Source organism: Haemorhous mexicanus, chromosome 5, assembly GCF_027477595.1.
Source record: "Haemorhous mexicanus isolate bHaeMex1 chromosome 5, bHaeMex1.pri, whole genome shotgun sequence".
Lineage (NCBI taxonomy): Eukaryota > Metazoa > Chordata > Aves > Passeriformes > Fringillidae > Haemorhous > Haemorhous mexicanus.
Genome location: NC_082345.1, coordinates 24,903,513 through 24,921,324, shown reverse-complemented (window position 1 = coordinate 24,921,324; position 17,812 = coordinate 24,903,513). Strand labels below are relative to the sequence as shown.

General features: G+C 46.7%; 1 protein-coding gene across 2 annotated transcripts in view; it reads left to right on the top strand.

Moving 5' to 3' along the window:
* MYH9 (myosin heavy chain 9) overlaps window positions 1-12,323 on the top strand; it is a 70,197-nt gene extending 57,874 nt beyond the window's left edge. For both annotated transcript variants that reach the window (XM_059846327.1, XM_059846328.1), the window contains exons 26-41: window positions 54-266; window positions 714-858; window positions 1,350-1,556; window positions 2,503-2,607; window positions 3,880-4,032; window positions 4,399-4,647; window positions 5,140-5,352; window positions 6,012-6,224; window positions 6,578-6,739; window positions 7,422-7,550; window positions 7,896-7,984; window positions 8,192-8,315; window positions 9,406-9,614; window positions 10,033-10,141; window positions 10,440-10,612; window positions 10,780-12,323. In XM_059846327.1, the coding sequence (XP_059702310.1) occupies window positions 54-266; window positions 714-858; window positions 1,350-1,556; window positions 2,503-2,607; window positions 3,880-4,032; window positions 4,399-4,647; window positions 5,140-5,352; window positions 6,012-6,224; window positions 6,578-6,739; window positions 7,422-7,550; window positions 7,896-7,984; window positions 8,192-8,315; window positions 9,406-9,614; window positions 10,033-10,141; window positions 10,440-10,612; window positions 10,780-10,900 (2,614 nt within the window). In that variant the 3' untranslated portion in view covers window positions 10,901-12,323. The remainder of the gene's footprint in view (window positions 1-53; window positions 267-713; window positions 859-1,349; window positions 1,557-2,502; window positions 2,608-3,879; window positions 4,033-4,398; window positions 4,648-5,139; window positions 5,353-6,011; window positions 6,225-6,577; window positions 6,740-7,421; window positions 7,551-7,895; window positions 7,985-8,191; window positions 8,316-9,405; window positions 9,615-10,032; window positions 10,142-10,439; window positions 10,613-10,779) is intronic.
* The last annotated feature ends 5,489 nt before the right edge of the window (window positions 12,324-17,812 follow it).

Sequence of the window (17,812 nt, the reverse complement as noted above, 5' to 3'; positions counted from 1 at the left end):
TAATTTGTGTATGGCTAAAGTCTGCTCTGACCAGAACCTTATGTTGAACACAGAGTGGAAGAAGAGGCAGCGCAGAAGAACATGGCCCTGAAGAAGATCAGGGAACTCGAATCCCAGATCACTGAGCTTCAGGAAGACCTGGAGTCAGAGAGAGCATTCAGGAATAAAGCTGAAAAACAGAAGCGGGATCTGGGAGAAGAGCTGGAGGCGTTGAAAACAGAGCTAGAAGACACACTAGATTCTACAGCTGCTCAGCAGGAGCTGAGGTAACTCCAACGTGGGGCTGTGTTATCTTTATTTGGGTTCTGTTTTGGCTGTTTTTTAATAATTCTGCTGTATTCAGTCTCTTACCATAGGAAGTCTTTGCCTTTATCACTGGTTAGCGGCCTCAGTGACTACAGAAGGTGGAGGTGGTGTGCAAGCCCTAGTCAGGACTGTATTACCTCACCTGATGTCAGAAAGTTGATTTGCTCCCTAACCAAAGTATAAGTGTTTCCCCTGAAATATTGGTATTTTCAGGCTGTTGCTTCTTAGGCAGAAATAGTGCTGCCAGTTTGCACTCAAGAAGGATGCAGTGCTAAGTGCTACCTTTGAAAAGTATCTTTACAGCCTAAACAGACCATGGCATTTTCATGCATTAGAGGTGCTGTTGGTGGATATACACCTCTGTTTGATTCTCTCCTTCATCTAAATGGAATTTGTGAATTTTGCAGGTCAAAGAGAGAACAAGAAGTAACGGTTTTGAAGAAGACCCTTGAAGATGAGGCAAAGACTCATGAGGCTCAAATCCAAGAGATGAGGCAGAAACATTCACAAGCTATTGAAGAGCTGGCAGAGCAGTTAGAACAAACCAAACGGGTATGTGGAACAGAAAACATAGGGCCAAAGCAGTCAACCTGAAATGACAGTACAGAAGAGCACAAAGTGTTCATGATACTCATACATGTGTTGTTCTTCCCTTGGTAGGTAGTTTTTCTCTGTGAAGCATATATAAAGCTGTTCTAAATAGTGCCATTCATTCTTTTTTTCTCCTGATAGGCATGTTAGACTGCACATCCAAGACATTCTTCTCACTGCTAGCACTTGTTAGCTTGTACAACCTCTAATTTGGAAATCTGATCTGATAATGCAGGACTTTGTTCTGTATTGTTGTCTTGTCTGATTGTTAGATTGTCTCCTGATAATCAGTGACAGGCTGTTCATCTTCTTTTTTTATTTTCTGAGTAAGCAGTCTGCAACTTAACTGCTAAACATACAGCATTAGCTTGCTTGTTAGAAAAACATGTACTCACTGGATCCTCCATATGTGAAGTCTGAAGGGTTTTGTTGCCTTTTCTTTTCCTCTTCAGGTGAAAGCAAATCTTGAAAAAGCAAAACAAGCTCTGGAAAGTGAGAAGGTTGAACTGTCCAATGAGGTGAAGGCTCTTCTGCAGGGCAAAGGCGATGCTGAGCACAAGCGGAAAAAGGTGGATGCTCAGCTCCAGGAGCTGCAGGTGAAATTTACAGAAGGCGAAAGAGTGAAGACTGAACTGGCTGAGAGGGTTAACAAACTGCAGGTGAGTGGCATGGATTTTGCTTAGCTTCAGCCCAGGGCTCAAGAGAAAAGGTTGTAGGGTGGTGTCTCCCCATGGCTAGTCCAAAAATTCTTCTCCTCCTGAGGATAATGTTCCTAAAACCAGCAAATCCATCATTTGCTTCCCAAGGGCTATGCAAACTCCTTAACTCGTTGCTAGACTAGGATATTTGGATTGATGTTACTTATTTTGAGCAGCCCTGAGAAGGTGAAATAACCAATTGATGTTTGAGTTTTAAGTTTTGTAAGGCTCAAGGAGTCAGAGTGTCTGTGCCCCTTGAAGACAGGCATTGGTTTGCATAGCACAGCTCTGTGAGCACTCAGCTGCTGGAGCACCTGGAGTGGCACACACAGACTGGTGGTTGTGTAACTCTTGTGGGAGACGGTGTCTGGAAGTTTTGTCACATGGTTGATGGCATGGTTGGTGGGAATTTGTGGGTTTCTTCAAAGGAGCAGCAAATCCCTTAGAGTGACATGAAACATTGTCTTTGGCCTTCTCCTTTATGGAGGGTTGTCATTAAAAATCAAACACTACTAGCATGTGCACAACCTTTTGAAGCATGAAAGTGTAATTTTGAGACTCTAGGTATAATCCTGAACAGATAGTATAAAATAGAAGAGAGTAAGTTTAATAAAAAATTTTACAATTGCTTACCAGGCTAGAATCTCATATAGGCCTTAACCCAAGCTGACCAAAATCAGAAGGCTGTTGCAATAGAGGTGATCTGAAATAAAAATCTCATTTCAGCTTCTCATCTTTTTAATCCTGGGACTGTGGAAATGATGTGTTCATTCCTTGAAAGATTATACACATGCCCTCCTGTTGAGAGATGCCTCCGTTTTCAGTTTTAGCTCTATAGCTGCTCACCTCTTCCTGACTTTGTTTTTGCTGATGCATTCAGTAACTGATACTCTGATCTCTCCTTCAGGTCGAGTTGGACAATGTCACAGGTCTTCTGAACCAGTCTGACAGTAAATCAATCAAATTAGCAAAGGATTTCTCTGCTCTGGAATCACAGCTTCAGGATACACAGGTGAGAGCTTTGGAAACCAAGGCAACTATGTGTCTGTTACACATTGGTCATTGGTAAAGAGAGAAATCACTCTGGATGCCATTAAGTACTGATTATACAACAATTCAAAGGATTGGGTCTGGATTTTTTTTTTTTTTCTTTTTTGCTAAGGGGTTTAAACTGCATGGCGCTGAGAGCATTTCTATAGAAAAAAGCTGGTTGTCTTCCTTCTGCTTCTTGAGCCTTTGGAGCATATGTGACTTTCCCTGTCTTGGGCTTAGAAGTCCTCCTCTATCACTTTTCCATCTGAGAGCACTTAAGTGCTTCAACTGACTGCAATGCTTGTTTTAAGTTCTTGTTTGAGATCTTCATAGTCAAGTGTTTGACTGGGTGTCTGTGTGTTTGTGCACGTGTGTGTGATTTCCAGTAAATTTGTCAAATTAAGCCGAAAGTTTTATTTTCCAGTGGATGTTGGGGAAGTGATAGATTCAAATTATTTTGTATTTTTTTTCAGGAATTAAATCATCCTTAGTCTGACACTTTGGGGAAAACACGCACTTTAAGTTAGCAGAATATGACTCTTAAGGTCAAGCATGGAGTGCTAAGGAGGTTGGAAGGGAAAGGAGGAGCACATCAATAAGAAGTAGCCTTGGACAGTCACTGATGTTCTGTCTATTTACTAGTCTTTAAAAACAGACTCGAAGACAGGGTGCAATACAAAAATTCTGCACTGGGTTTGAAGATTGGTTCATCTTTACAGATTTTTCAGCTCAAGCACTGACAGCATAAGTCAGTCAATATTGTTGTGCCCTAAGCTGGTAGGATGACCAGTGCTGTGCAGTTCTGCTGAGACCAGCATTGTTTTTAACCATGTAAGAGCACTTGGGTCTGTTGTGTGTTCCTTTGGTACTGGAATATGAGAGAGACACATAGAAGAGTACAGTCGTGCTGTTGTTGGGAAAGGTCTGAATACTTTCTGTGCTACTTGGAGGACTCGAGAAAGAAAGGACTGTGGAAAAGCTTGTGTGGTAAGGCCTTGAAAAAGGCTTGTGTGTCAAGGAGTGTACTTTAATGATTAGAGTGTAGGAAAGAATAGGACCCTTCTGAATATTTTGTTTCTATACTGACTCACTGAAAGGCAGTTTTAAATTCTGTCTTCAGTTGTCTTATCTGTGAAATGAGTTGCATGCTTAAACGCAACTTCAGAAGCACTCCTGGAGAGAGTGGATGAGGATTGTGAGCCTTTAAATCCAGCAAGTGGTGCTGAATTCCACTGGGGTGTTTGCTTTATAGGAGCTGCTGCAGGAGGAGACTCGCCTCAAACTGAGCCTCAGCACCAAGCTGAAGCAAATGGAAGATGAGAAGAATGCTTTCAAGGAGCAGCTGGAAGAAGAGGAGGAGGCAAAGAGAAACCTGGAGAAACAGATCTCTATTCTTCAGCAACAGGTACGGAGTCTGCATCCCATAAACCAGTGACTTTAGAGAGGAAGGACTTCTCTCAAGGAGACACAGGTCTGTCTTGAGAGAAGTAAAATTTAAATGCAGAATTGACTTCTAGTAATACAACCCTTTCTGAGCAAGGGTGATTTTGTTGATTTGGGTGAGAGAAGAAATTAGGTGGTCTCTGATGATAATCATATAAACTGCTTGTAGATTTCTATCCAGGAATTCCTTTGGGAATTCAGTCATACAGTATTATCTGAACAGGGAGTAGTACCTTCAGACTCTCTTACTTGAAAGTCCTAAACTTCTGGTGCTGGTAAACTGCACAAAACATTTTCTGTGGCTTCATGTGCAATCCTGGTCCTTTAGGCAATAGATGCAAAAAAGAAGATGGATGATGGTCTGGGCTGCCTCGAGTCAGCAGAGGAAGCCAGGAAGAAGCTGCAGAAGGACTTGGAGGGCTTGAGCCAGCGATATGAAGAGAAGACAGCTGCATATGACAAGCTGGAAAAAACAAAGACCCGTCTGCAGCAAGAGCTGGATGACCTCGCTGTGGACTTGGACCATCAGCGGCAGATCGTCTCCAACCTAGAGAAGAAGCAGAAGAAGTTTGATCAGGTATGACTTCAGTCATAAGCATTCAGTAGGTATCTTATTGACAGGTCTGCTTTAAGAATACCTAAGCAATACTGCCTGGAGAATGCATAATTATTTCTGAACTAAGGCAGAGCACGTAGAGTGGAGGAAAAAAGCTTTAATAGAAGTGAATTAATTTTGTTCTATGAATAGGAAGTTAAGCAGTGTTCCTTTTCCCAAAGGGATAACATTTATATCAAAACCAAGATTGAGTTTGAATTGTCATTTGCAAATCCTCTCAGGGAAGGTTGAGAATAATAGGTTGGAGGCCTAGGAAATCAGGGGTTTGTTTACTTGGGGTCAGCACAGTTGTAAGAGATGGGATGTTGCGCTTCATTCTCTGAAGCTGCATTTTCTTGATTCCTTTTCTCCATGGAAGAACACTATTAAGAAGGCCCTGATGAAAAGATGCATGTTTACCTTGTTAGCAAATGGTCAGTAATTTCTCAGAATACTGGTGCTGTGCTCTTGTAGCTGTTGGCAGAGGAGAAGACCATCTCTGCCAAGTATGCAGAGGAACGGGACCGCGCTGAGGCAGAGGCCCGGGAGAAGGAGACCAAGGCCCTGTCCCTGGCCAGAGCACTGGAGGAGGCCATAGAGCAGAAGGCTGAGATGGAACGAATGAATAAGCAGTTCCGTGCAGAGATGGAAGATCTCATGAGCTCAAAGGATGATGTTGGGAAAAGTGTAAGTATTCCATTGAAGTGTCAAGAAATGTCACACAGTCAATACCGTTACTACTGTACTGCAAAAGCTGATGCCAGTGGTAACACAGAGGAACGTTGTAGAGAGTACTGGATACAGTGTGAGTTTGTAAATGTTATGTTTGTATTATATCAGTAATTGGTAAAGGTGGGTTGGAAATGACCCAAGTGAGGCAGTGGCAAAGCTGAAAATTACCTGGTATCCTTGTGGCAGAGATTAAAGTATGGTGTGAACCTGATATGTAAAATACAGCAATTAACCAGGCAGTGGAAGACATTACCTCCAATATTTCAAAACAATAAAAATGTTATGTTAATTAAGGAAAATAATAAATTCAGAGGCTAAGAAGTATTTTCTTGATTTCTGTCAGAACCAGAGGTATCCAGCTCTGGTAAGTCTTCAGTAAGTCAGGACTGGGCTGACAAATGCTTTTCTTTCTCCTCACCACCACACACACAACCAGAACTAACAGTAATTGTGGTTCAGACTGGCAGTGTGCATCTGCCCTAATACAAGGGACAGGTGCAGTGTTCTTGTATCCAGTCTGATGTGAGTGGCTGTTCTTAGCCTTTCTTTCTCTCAGGGTAGACTAAATTGTCTGCACTCTCTGCAGAAACCTCACAGGTGGTACTGTGTTGTAGGTCCATGAGCTGGAGAAAGCTAAGCGAGCCCTGGAGCAGCAGGTGGAGGAGATGAAGACACAGCTGGAAGAGCTGGAGGATGAACTGCAGGCCACAGAGGATGCCAAACTGCGGCTAGAAGTGAACCAACAGGCTATGAAGGCACAGTTTGACCGGGACCTCCAGGGCCGTGATGAACAGAATGAAGAGAAGAAGAAACAGCTGATCAGACAAGTAAGAACTGCTCTGTAAATCCTTAATGCATTCTGTGCACAAAGGCACTTGTGTCCAGAGATGGTCAGGCAGACAGTGCCAGTCCAAAGATTGTTGTTAATGTTAATACTCCAGGCAATATTGCAAAGCTGTGACAGACTTCCTCCTTTGTGTGTGTGGTTGTTCCAATAGTCCTTGTCTATCATAGGAACCCGTGGGGCTTTATTAGTGAGGAATGTCAGCCCCATCCCCCTGCCAGGGAGAATGAAGACAAGTCACATGCTTGCACTTACACAGCCTTTGAAGGGAATGTGAGAAGTGGGTGCTGGGAAGGGAAGGAGCTGAAATGCTGATGCCTCTGCTGCTCCACATAGGTTCGGGAGATGGAGGCAGAACTGGAGGATGAACGAAAACAGCGCTCCATGGCTGTGGCTGCCAGGAAGAAGCTAGAGATGGACCTGAAGGATTTGGAAAGCCATATAGACACTGCTAACAAGAATCGTGAAGAAGCCATCAAGCAGCTGCGCAAACTGCAGGTGAAGTGTTGCAGCTGTTTCAGCTGTCAGGGCAGAGTTTTTACCCAGGGAAACAGGATGCAAGATTTTACCTTGCCACAACATTGCATCAGTGTCTCAAGAGCAGCAGAATCTTGCAGCAGTTCACTGTGAAAGATTTTTTGCAATCTCAAGCATCCTTCTAATCCCAATCTTCCTGTTTAACTCCCTGGGAGACAAGCTGTAGGCAAAGTCCACTCTAGTGCTTGCTTCAAGGTCCCTGTTTTTGGAAAGGATTATAGAGCTGCAAAGCTAGAGGACGTTAAATAACATTTAGGCCTACTCCTGCCCCAAGATGGCTCTGTTGTGCTTTTTTAAATTCCTGCAAGCAGTTGTCTGACCTGTTCTCAGGAAAAACTAAATCCTCCCTAGACTCCATTGCTTCACTAGAAATCTCCCTGTACCTTCCCTTCCCCTCTCCATTTATCTGACAAAACTTTTTTTCTACAAAAAGCAATCCTGTTTGCTTCCATTGATATTTTTACATGTAACTTGTGAAATGCAAAAAGGATGACTCCTTTTGTTTTTACAGCAACCTTTGTGGTTGCTGAAGAGTAATGAATCCCTATTTTTGTTTTCCACCTATGTTTCCCATAAGACAAACAAACCCCATCTCTTAGTATGAGTGCTCTGAAATTCACCCCTTTCTATTCTCTGTTTTCAGGCACAAATGAAGGATTACATGCGGGAACTGGAGGACACACGTACTTCCAGAGAAGAGATCTTGGCACAGGCCAAAGAAAACGAGAAGAAGCTGAAAAGCATGGAGGCAGAGATGATCCAATTGCAGGAGGTAATGGAATATGCATGAAAATCAAGAGCTGGTTTGTTTTCTTTGGCCAAGAACTACATGTAACAGTCTAAGCTGTAGTGTTTATTTCCTTTCTTTTGTACTTTTTGCTCTGCTCAGATACGAGGTCCAATACAAAATGCAGACTTTGGCCCTTTCCTGACAGCTGTGATAGGAGTGTGCAAAGCAAAGGAAGCTGTGGGGGGGGACAGGGAACAGGCCATGTCATAGAATTAGTTTTGGATCATGCTGGAGACCATACCAGCCATTACCAGTAACTCCTTTTTCCTATGCTGCATTAATTGGTAGCTTCCTATTGGATCAGTGTCCGTCTCGTTTTCATTCCAGGAACTTGCAGCTGCTGAGCGTGCCAAGCGCCAAGCCCAGCAAGAGAGGGATGAGCTGGCTGATGAGATTGCCAACAACAGTGGTAAAGGGTGAGTAATGTTCCCCGTTTGAGGGAGGAGGAGCTGCTGTGAGAAAATACTTCTTGGCCTGTTTTTTTTTATGTAGACTGCAGCACACACTGTATCCCCTCTTGTCCCTAAAGACTGAGCTAATTTTGTGTAGAAGTGGTGAGTTTTCCCCAAGGCATTGATGCCATCAGTGCTGCATTAATGCTCTCTTGACTCTGTGTCCTGTAGAGCACTGGCCATGGAGGAGAAGAGGCGCCTGGAGGCACGGATAGCTCAGCTGGAGGAGGAGTTAGAAGAAGAACAGGGCAACACAGAGATAATCAATGATCGGCTCAAGAAGGCAAATCTTCAGGTACCTGTTCAGGCTGCAGCAGCCCATGGGGCTTCTCTGGTGTCTGTGAATTGTCCAACTGTGCTCTGAATAATGCCAGCTGCTACCTTGTGCAAAGTGCAGGCCCTCAGAAGGCCATAGGTGTGAGCAAGATGAAACAGCTGAATACCACAGTACAGAAAACAGCAGCCAAAATTATGTTAACTCACTGGCTTTGACCATTTAAAATCATTGGGTAGCTGGAACAATCTCCCAGGTTTATTTTAAACCTGACCAACCCCCTCCCAGTCCTTTTTTCTGTACTAAGGGATATTGAGAAAGATGATCTGTGGCATGCTGCTCCAACTTGACATGCTGAAAAGTGGCACAATGTGTTCAAAAAATTACTTTTCTGCCAGTTCTATGCTGTTTCAAATGGACTGAACATATGAAATTTATTAGGCTGCTATAGAAACCATGAATCTTGATCTTGATCTGCCTGTTGCATGCCATATTTTGTCTGCCCAACTTTGAGAGTCAAGCATGCTGTTTTCTTAGCACTCCAAAGCCAAGGATCTGGGCTGATGGTTTTCCAAAGGGCTTATTAATTCTGATAGACAAGAGTGTAGTTCTCTACTTGGATGGCTATCAGCCAGAGCCCTGGCTTGGAAGTAGGCAAGTTCTTGCCCTTTTACCCCTTCTGTAAGTCAGTATTTTAAAGCTGCTGCTTTGTGCTGGATAGAGACAGACAGCAAATAAACAATAAATTAGTAAAGCACATGTATTGGATCCACTTGCCTCAGGATTTTTGTAATTCAGAGACTGATAATTACTGTGTGAAGTGCCAAACCATGGCTTTAGCCCCAGAGGGCAGTGAATGTGATTGGCAAGTTTAGTTAGCCCTAAGAGGAGGTTGATAAACCTGTTATTCAAGGAATTACTTTGAAAATCTGGGTAAACTAAGATACTTTGAGAAGTGTCCTGCCTACAGATAGCTCCCTCTGCATCAGAGTTATTCCAAGTATTCAGCTCACCCTCAGGGTCCTTGTTCTTTTTGAGTCTGAGAAATAAATGAGCCTTTCAGCAGGAGCACTGGCTGTGCTGAGCAGTCCTTATCTCTGTCTCCGTGCAGATCGATCAGATGAACGCCGACCTGAACGCTGAGCGCAGCAACGCGCAGAAGAACGAGAACGCTCGCCAGCAGATGGAGCGCCAGAACAAGGAGCTCAAGCTCAAACTGCAGGAGATGGAAAGTGCTGTCAAGTCCAAGTACAAGGCTACCATCACAGCCTTGGAAGCAAAGATAGCACAGCTGGAAGAGCAGTTGGACATGGAGACAAAGTATGTACTAGGAGAAACTCTGTCTGCTTTACAAGCTTCCATCCCTTCTGGGATTTTAAGCTCTTCTTAATTCTGATTTGTCTGAGTGAGAGCTTCATCCTAGGTATACAGGGTAGTACAGAAGTAAGATCCTGGCACACCTTCCTTGTTTTTCACAGTAAACACTTACAGCTTCTTCTGAATTCAACCACTCCTAAAACTGTAGCTGTGGTACACTTGTTGCCCCTCTGTAGCTCTTGTCCGTGTGACATCAGCCTTTTGGTCATTTCTGGGGAACGTTGCTTCCCATCCCCTTTTCTTCCTAAGTTAAGGAGGACTTTTGCTATCTTCCTCACTTCTAACTTGCCCAGGTCAGGTGGTCTTGCTGGGGACAGTGGGAGATAAGCTGTTGTCTGAGCCCCCCTGTGTTTGTGTTCAGGGAGCGCCAGGCTGCCAGCAAACAGGTGCGCCGTGCCGAGAAGAAGCTGAAAGACATCCTGCTGCAGGTGGATGATGAGAGGCGTAATGCTGAGCAATTCAAAGATCAGGTGGGAACAGTGATCTGCAGTGTTTGTGAGTCTTCTGGGGCGGCAGGCTTTTCCTTTTACAACTAAGGCATTCACCATCCTATGCATTTCTCCTCTGTCACTGTAATAATTACAAGATGAGACAGATGAAACCTGTGATTCTTTTAAAGAAAAACTAGGACCTCTCAAGTCCTAGGCAATTCCCTTCAGAAAGAGAAGAGGGGGCTTTGGAAACTCTGCCTTTTACTGCTCTAACTACTGTGCTGCAACTCTGGGGAAACACTGAGTTCTTATTACTTTTTGCCCCATACACACTCAGGCGGACAAGGCCAACATGCGCTTGAAGCAGCTGAAGCGCCAGCTGGAGGAGGCAGAGGAGGAGGCCCAGCGAGCCAATGCATCCCGTAGGAAGCTGCAGCGGGAGCTGGAGGATGCCACCGAAACAGCGGATGCCATGAATAGAGAAGTCAGCTCCCTGAAGAGCAAGCTGAGGTAAGGAGGAGCATTTCGTGCCACTCCTTGGCAGCCAGTGCAGCATGGGCTTTGTGCAGCTGCCCACAGCAAACTGCAGGGCCAGGTGCTTCCCCGCCTCATCCCAGAGCCTGCCCTGTCTGTGAGCTCCATGGAACGTTGCTGACGTGCCGTGTGTCCTTCCCTAGGCGTGGGGACCTGCCATTCGTCATGACACGCCGGATGGTCAGGAAGGGAACGGGAGAGTCGGTGTCCGATGAGGAAGTGGATGGCAAGGCAGATGCTGGTGATGCCAAAGCTACTGAATAAGTCCTCCCATTTGACCCAGGTTACATGTGAGGGGGAGTGACCCACCTACCCTCCCCTTTTCCATTGGACTTTCAGCAAACCCTCTCCTCCTAAATTGGCTGGGGATCTGCAGAGCAAGCCCAGGTCTGTGTGTCTGGAGCCATCAGGCATCTGTGTTCCTGGTTTTCTCCTCTTTCCAGTTTCCTAATCCTCTTTGTATTTAATGCCAAAGAGTCAGGGCTCCGAAATTTGACCAGCAGTTTGGCCACTACAAAGGCCTGTAGAACTGTCTGTGCCATGTCTGCTGGTAAATCCTTACAGTTTGGAGGGAGTGGGGCTAGGAAAAGATTATTTTTGCTGTAAATCTCCTTTTGTCTTCAATTCTAGCTGCAGGGAAGCTTCATCCTGTATTCTTTCCCCTCCCTCTTTGTTTGCTTTTGGCAATCATGTTCAGTGACCTCAGACTTCTGCCTCTTTTAATCTGCCCACCCATGTGGTTTGGGAGCAGTTTCAGGAAAAACGGTGTGCTTTGGCCATGGCAATTTGCCCTTTCTTCTTTCACGTGTTTCCAGGGAGGGCTGAAGAGGGAAACTCCTCTTGGGACCGCTTACCTGGGTGACTTGCCAAAGTTGTCTCTTTTTTCTTGTGTCTTTTTTTTTTCCATTTTTTCTTTTTTCTTCCCTTCTTCTTTTTCCTGTCTGGACAGATCTCTGAAGTGCAATGATGTCCTGTTTGTGTCTCTGCCTCTGAGCGGTTTCATCTAAGGTAGTGTGGACCAGTAGTTAATGACAGGCTGGGGGAGCAGAGCAATGTCCTTGTGCTTGTCTGAGAATCTCTGGGGGACCAAATATATTTAATGGTAATAGACAGAATCTAGAGGAATTTTAATAGGGTAGTGGGCAGAGGGTGGGGATAAGAGGAGGGAAATTCCTCTTATTGACATGTCCAAGCCTCTTGCACCTGCTCTGTAACCAGGGGTTGGGATTAGTTATTGTGCACCATTGACTAAGAGTATATTAAAAACCCTTTAATCTGCACAGATATATGTAAGGCCTTTGTATTTCTTGTAATAAGTAATTAAGAAAAAAATAAAGGTCTTTATCACTGCCTTTCTCTTGGGACCATGGTTATATATAGATAGTCTTTACTTTTCTACACCGTACACTGGTTGCTGGATTTACCTGTATTCTTAACCATATTGTATATGCTGCATTTAGACCTACTTATGAGCAAAGTAAGATTTAAATATGAAGCACCATACTGTATGCCTGAAGCACCCTAATGGAGGAGCCTCGTATCCTGATTGCTGTCACAGAAGAATTTAAAATTTTTTATATAATAAAAGTGCCTTAGCATGTGCCTCAGCTGTGTGTCACCACTACAGTCAGTAATGGTTTACTGGTGCTCCACTGATGTTACCAATAAAGATTATCCATGTGCTGCAGTCTTGCGTGTGTGTTGCCCTTCCCTCCTCTCCTCGGTGCAGCGAAGACCCCGTGCGGCCACGGAAACTCTGCTTTTTGTTACATTTTTGCCAGAAATCGAGTAAGAAACTTGTGCCCGTATTCTGGTCTTCCTGGCCCCTTGAAGTGCCACAAGCAAGTTCTGGTCCCTCAGCCAGGGCAGGAGAAGCTGGAGTGTAACACAGCTCGTCCCTCCCATCCTGTGCTGGCAGAGATTCAGACCTTGCTGAAAAAGTCTGAGCTGGGAGCTGCGGTCGGGGCTGGGCGGGGCCCTGGGTGGCAGCGATGGGGAAGGAGCTGCTGGCACTCAGCATGAGAGGCCTGTGCTGCCAGCAGGGGCTGCTGCCAGGGCCAGTCTGGCAAACAAGGAGCAGGGAGGGTGCAGCTTACAGGAAACTCCTTCCCTGGGGAGCACATATGGCTGCTGCCCACAGCATTTCTGCCTAACCAGATGTTGGGAGGGGAAAAGCCTTCTCATTAAGAAACTTCAGTGTAAGTAGAAGTTAAAAAAGCCAAGGGGCAGTGCAGGAGGAGCAGGCACAGTTAAGCATGTGCTGCTGCACAAGAGGGTGCAGTCCCTTTATAGAGGGTCAGTTGAGAATGTGCTGCTTTTGAAGCTGTGTTATGTTGGCTGCAGTTTTTGAAAGTCTGGATAGGGATTAAGGCACGAGGGGCTGGATGTGGGTTCATGATGTGTGGAATACAGGCACTGCTGCTGTCCTGCTTAAAGGACTGTTAAAAACAGGACTGGACTTAGTGTCATCTGGGAGGTTACTGATTCAGCTGCTTTCATCTTTTTCCAAAGTGTTACCCTGCAAGTTTCTGGAAATCTCTGAGACCACTGTGCCCTTTAAATTGCATAGAAATTGCTTTCCCGTCATAGGATCAACTTGAAATGGCACCACTGGCCAGGCACTGCAGCGATGCAGGGCAGAACCTGTGTGCTGGTGCTGTGAAGACCCTTTTAAGCTCAGGCTGTTTTTTTGTCCTTAGCCTTGCAGTTTGTGAGCCAGAGCACTGCTTGGCTGCCATTCTGTCCTGTGCAAGATGGAGAGAGGCCTGTGTCTTTTTTTTAACTGGCACAGTATTTTTCTTCAGCTTTCCATTTTTTTGTGCATCCCCATGGAAGGGGCAAAATTAAGTCTCCTATTAGCCATTTTCAGAGTACAACCTCGAGCCAGGAGTTTCTCATGGCTTCAGGTTACTCGCTCCTCTGTGGCTCTCCAGAGCTGGTGAATACTTCACAGAGGTTTTTTGTGGGATTTTGGAGATGGTCTGAGTAGGTGAATGGTTACAATGGTAATAAGCATGTAAAAGAGATTGAGCTGGGACCTTTTCTATAGGGCCTACAAAAAGTAGTTCTGGAAGCTGTCGCTGGAGCTGTGTTTGTTGTCTGCACCATCCCGCCCCAGGGCTGATCCCAGCAGGCGGTGGAAGGGATCTAAATTAGAGGGAAGGGCATAGAGAGGTTTTGAGGAGATGTAAGAGATGAAGTTGATTACAAACATTCCTGTCCCTGCACTGGGCCACATTTCTGGGACAAAGGATTGACAACCAAATAATTGCAGGTAATAAACCAGCTTTAAAAAAACGTTAAACTGTTGCAGGTTACAGTGTGGCCCTCACAGGCCATTGCAGCAGCAGAACCGAGGGGCAGAGCAACCAGGCCAGCCCCAGCCCTCCGGGAAATGGAGGTGAATCACCAGACCTGCAGCAGCATCCTGTACAAAGAGCCTTCTTTCCTGGGGAGCAGCTGAGTGCTCTGCTTGTTCCTGCTGCAGCTTCCCCCAGGGCAGAGCAAGGACAGTGGCCATTAGAGCCAGTTCCAGCTGGGTTCCTGGGCACAGCAGCACTGACCTGCCAGGTTTAGGGTTTAGCTCTCTTCCATTTCTTCCACAAATTGATTCAAGTACCACTTAATGTAAATGGAGAATGAGGGTGCGGATTCAACGGCTCTGGAGAGGGAGTCCTCAGTGATGGGCACTGGAGTGGGGGAGCTAAGGTGGAAATTGCAGCTTTCCCAGCCTAGGGTGTGAGGGAGGTCTCAGAGCAGTGGTTTGAGTGATCTGAAAATAAAATGCAGGCTGCTGCAGCCCAACTAGAGCTGAGGCAGCTCAGCCTGTTCTGGAGATGCTGGAGACAATATTCCCAGTTTCAGGACAGAGAGCTAGTACTAGTGGATAACTGCTGTCTGTTTGGATTTAATTTTGACTTTTCCCTGATGTTCTAGCAGTGGGAGCAAAAGGAGAAGGAAAAGGATATCAAAAAAACTGAACCAAAACCCTTTTTGTCCTAAATGTGTGACTTCCATCCTTGCTAGCACTTCAGGCCTGTGTGGCTGAGCAGAACAAAATGCTGGGCAGCTGGGCAGCTGTGCAGCAAGAGGAAAAGTGAAATGTGAAATGTCTTGAAGCAATGATGGTCTGGTACATGAGAGGAGTAAGGTGCAGGGAGCCAGCTCCCTGCACTGGGGCAGCCTCCCTCTCTGAGACTTTGAATTTGGGTAAAACATATAGAGAAGGACACTGAAAAGCCAATTAGGTAAAACTACGGCCACTTCGGACTGGGCTTGGTTGTGCAGGAGGAGCATTGAGGGCAGGCCACCTCCTCTGCTCACCTGCAGCAGCTGAGGGTGCGTGCAGGCAGCAGAGGCCGTGGGACACGTGCCCTGCAGGAGAGTCTGCCTTGGCGGTTTCACTATTGCTCAGCTCTCCAGCCCTAAGGAAGAGCAAGGGAGGAAGTGGAGAACTGATGATGATGGAGTGGTTGGCCTCACAATGCCATGTTACTCATAATGTGGTTACTTGCTGCTAATTAAGCTGGAATTACACTGTGAATGGCTTAATTCAGTACAGTCCTAATTGACTTCTGATGGAATTTGTGCAGAATGTCATGGCAGTGGGTGTTGTGGCAGGGTGTATCACTTGGGACAAATAGATCACTTCCTTAGGCTCCCTTTTAGGAGAAGAGCCGTGGCTCAAATCCCTGGCCTCATTTAAGACTGAGTCTGAAGGAGGGCTCTGTGGCAAGAAAAAGCCTCACCAGACATGAAGTTCTGGTGGCAGAGAATGGTTGTTCCAGTGGAGAGATTTGCCCAGAAGTGCAGGGATGCTGTGCTGTACAGCCAAGAGATATGGGGCAACCTCCACGAGCTTTGTGGGTGAAGCAATGATTTGGTAGAGGAAAGAAAAGGAGAAAGGAAAAAAATACAACAAATTCTTGGAACTGTGATCAAAGGAACTTCCTGCTTTTCATTCCCACTGTATCCAGGGAAACATCTCCCTGTGCTGCCTTATAAAGAAACAGCATCACACAGGAGCTGAGCCCACCTTTCACTTTTCCTCCCCCAAACTCCTGGCACTGAGGCACTCCTGGTGCAGCAGCAAGGGAAGCACCCTTTCTCCTAGCCCAGGCTCTTCCCTTTTGGAATGCTTCACTCAATCTTGAGTTGTCCCTGGGATTTGAGATGACCCTGGCAAAACTTCCCAGCCTTGCAAGCTGCTGGATGGATGCAGCCTGCTCAGGCTGCCCCATGGCCAGCAGGCACGTGTTGAAAGCTGGTTTCGTTTCCTTCTCAGCACTTCCCCATGGGAGCTGAGAGAGGGCATGGGGGCTGCATGCACCCTGTCCGTGCTGCCAAGTCCATCCTGCATCAGAGCTGGTTCTTTCAGACACCATTTCTGCCTCCCAAAGCTGGTGCAGCTGCAAGGAGCTCAGCTCTGGAGGAGAGATCGGCTCCAGCCTCAGGTGAGGCTCTCTGCCTAGGTATTAGTGTTGTTGCTAGGAACTGCAGCAGGCTTTGAAGCTGAGGTTGTGGGCACAGCCAAAGCAAGTTTTAATGAGGTAACACAGCCCAATTTGCTGTGCAGGCTTTTGATCCTGTGGGCTGTGGGGCTGTGCTTGTGCAGCTCACAGCTCGCCAGCTCATCGTTTTCGGAAGCACGAGGCACCCGGCTGTCTTGCCCTTATGTGTCCTTGTGGGTAAGGCACGGATAAAGCTCTTGATCAGCTTCTGCTTGAAGCTCAGCTCACCATTTCCCTCTCACCTGCAAAGTTTCTGGGAGGTGACTTCAAGGACATGGCTTCTGCTCCAGCATGGATCTGCAGTTAAACTGCAGCAGGCCCCCACACAGGAAAGGTGCCAGGTTTGTGCTCTTGTGTTTGCTCAGGCCACTGCTGGGAGGCTGCAGGGGATTTATCTGCATCCCAACACCTCTCCTTTGCTAAGGGAAGCGCTCACCTCTGTGCTGCAGCCAAGGAATGCGATTCAGAGGAGGGATGGCCAGCACAGCTGGCAGCCCTGCTGCACCAGAGGATAACACAGAGCATCTCTGCAGTGTAGGAGGAAATTACACCGGGAGTAAAGCCCCGCCTATCTCAGAGGTCGTTTGCTTGCATTGCTTCCCTGGGCAGGTGAGAAAACCAGAACTGCTTGAACAGAAAAGGTGCTGGGGCCCAGCACCTGCATTTGTGGGACTGGCTGGTGCAGGGCAGGTGGCCCCACTGCCACCATGGAAGTGTCAGGACAAGAATAGGACCTGCATGTGCAGCGTGCCTGCAGGACTCGTCCTCACACTGGGTATAGCATGGCCCTGAACACAGCACAGCTTCAGAGGGACACCGAGGAAGAACCAAGCCTGGCAACACATCCCCATGAAGGGACCTGACAGGTTTGCTTTGGGCAGAGGATGAAAGGAGATTAGGGAGAAAACCACAGAGGGAGACCAGATAGCAGCTTCTCTGTGGCTCCTCTCCCATAACCTGGGGGCAAAGAGATGGAGAGAGAAAGTGGGCACCCATTCCAGGGACATGGGGCATGGCAGGGGCAGAGCTGTGTCCAGGATTATCATGCAGGATTATTTCAAAACAGCTTCTCTCTGAAGCAAGATTTCAAGGTCCCGATCCCCTGAGTGGACAGAGCAGTTGTTCCCTGCTCTGCTGTCCAGGATCTGGCAGATCAGTTCCCCAAAATCTTCCCTCTGCATTCCCCTGGCACCTCTATGAGCTGTGCCAGAGGATGCCTGCTCTCTACGGGGCCACAGTACCTATGGCTTGCCCAGCAGGAGAGGCTGCCTCACGACCCTGCAATGAACTATTAAAAGCATCAAGATGATTAAAATAAATTGTCATGGGACATTCACTCCAAACAGAACTCATGAGCTGGATCCTGTCATTTCCCAGAAAAGTTAATCTGTGTTTGCAGGCTGCCATGAAGCTGGGAGGAGCTCAGGCAGTGCTGGTGGGAGGCTCTCCCGACTAATTTCTCTACTGGCAAGGTGTGTGGGGGCAGCAGCACTGCTGTGGGCAGCTGGCTCCGTTTTCCCCTGTCAAACAAAGCCTTTTCCTGGCCACCGGGGTGGAATAAGCAAACACCTCCCAGCCGGAGCCGTGGCGGGAAGAGCTGGGTCTGGATGGGTCTGGAACTGCCAGCAGCAGGGCCTTGGCTGTGCTGCAGAAGGGTGAGAGCTGC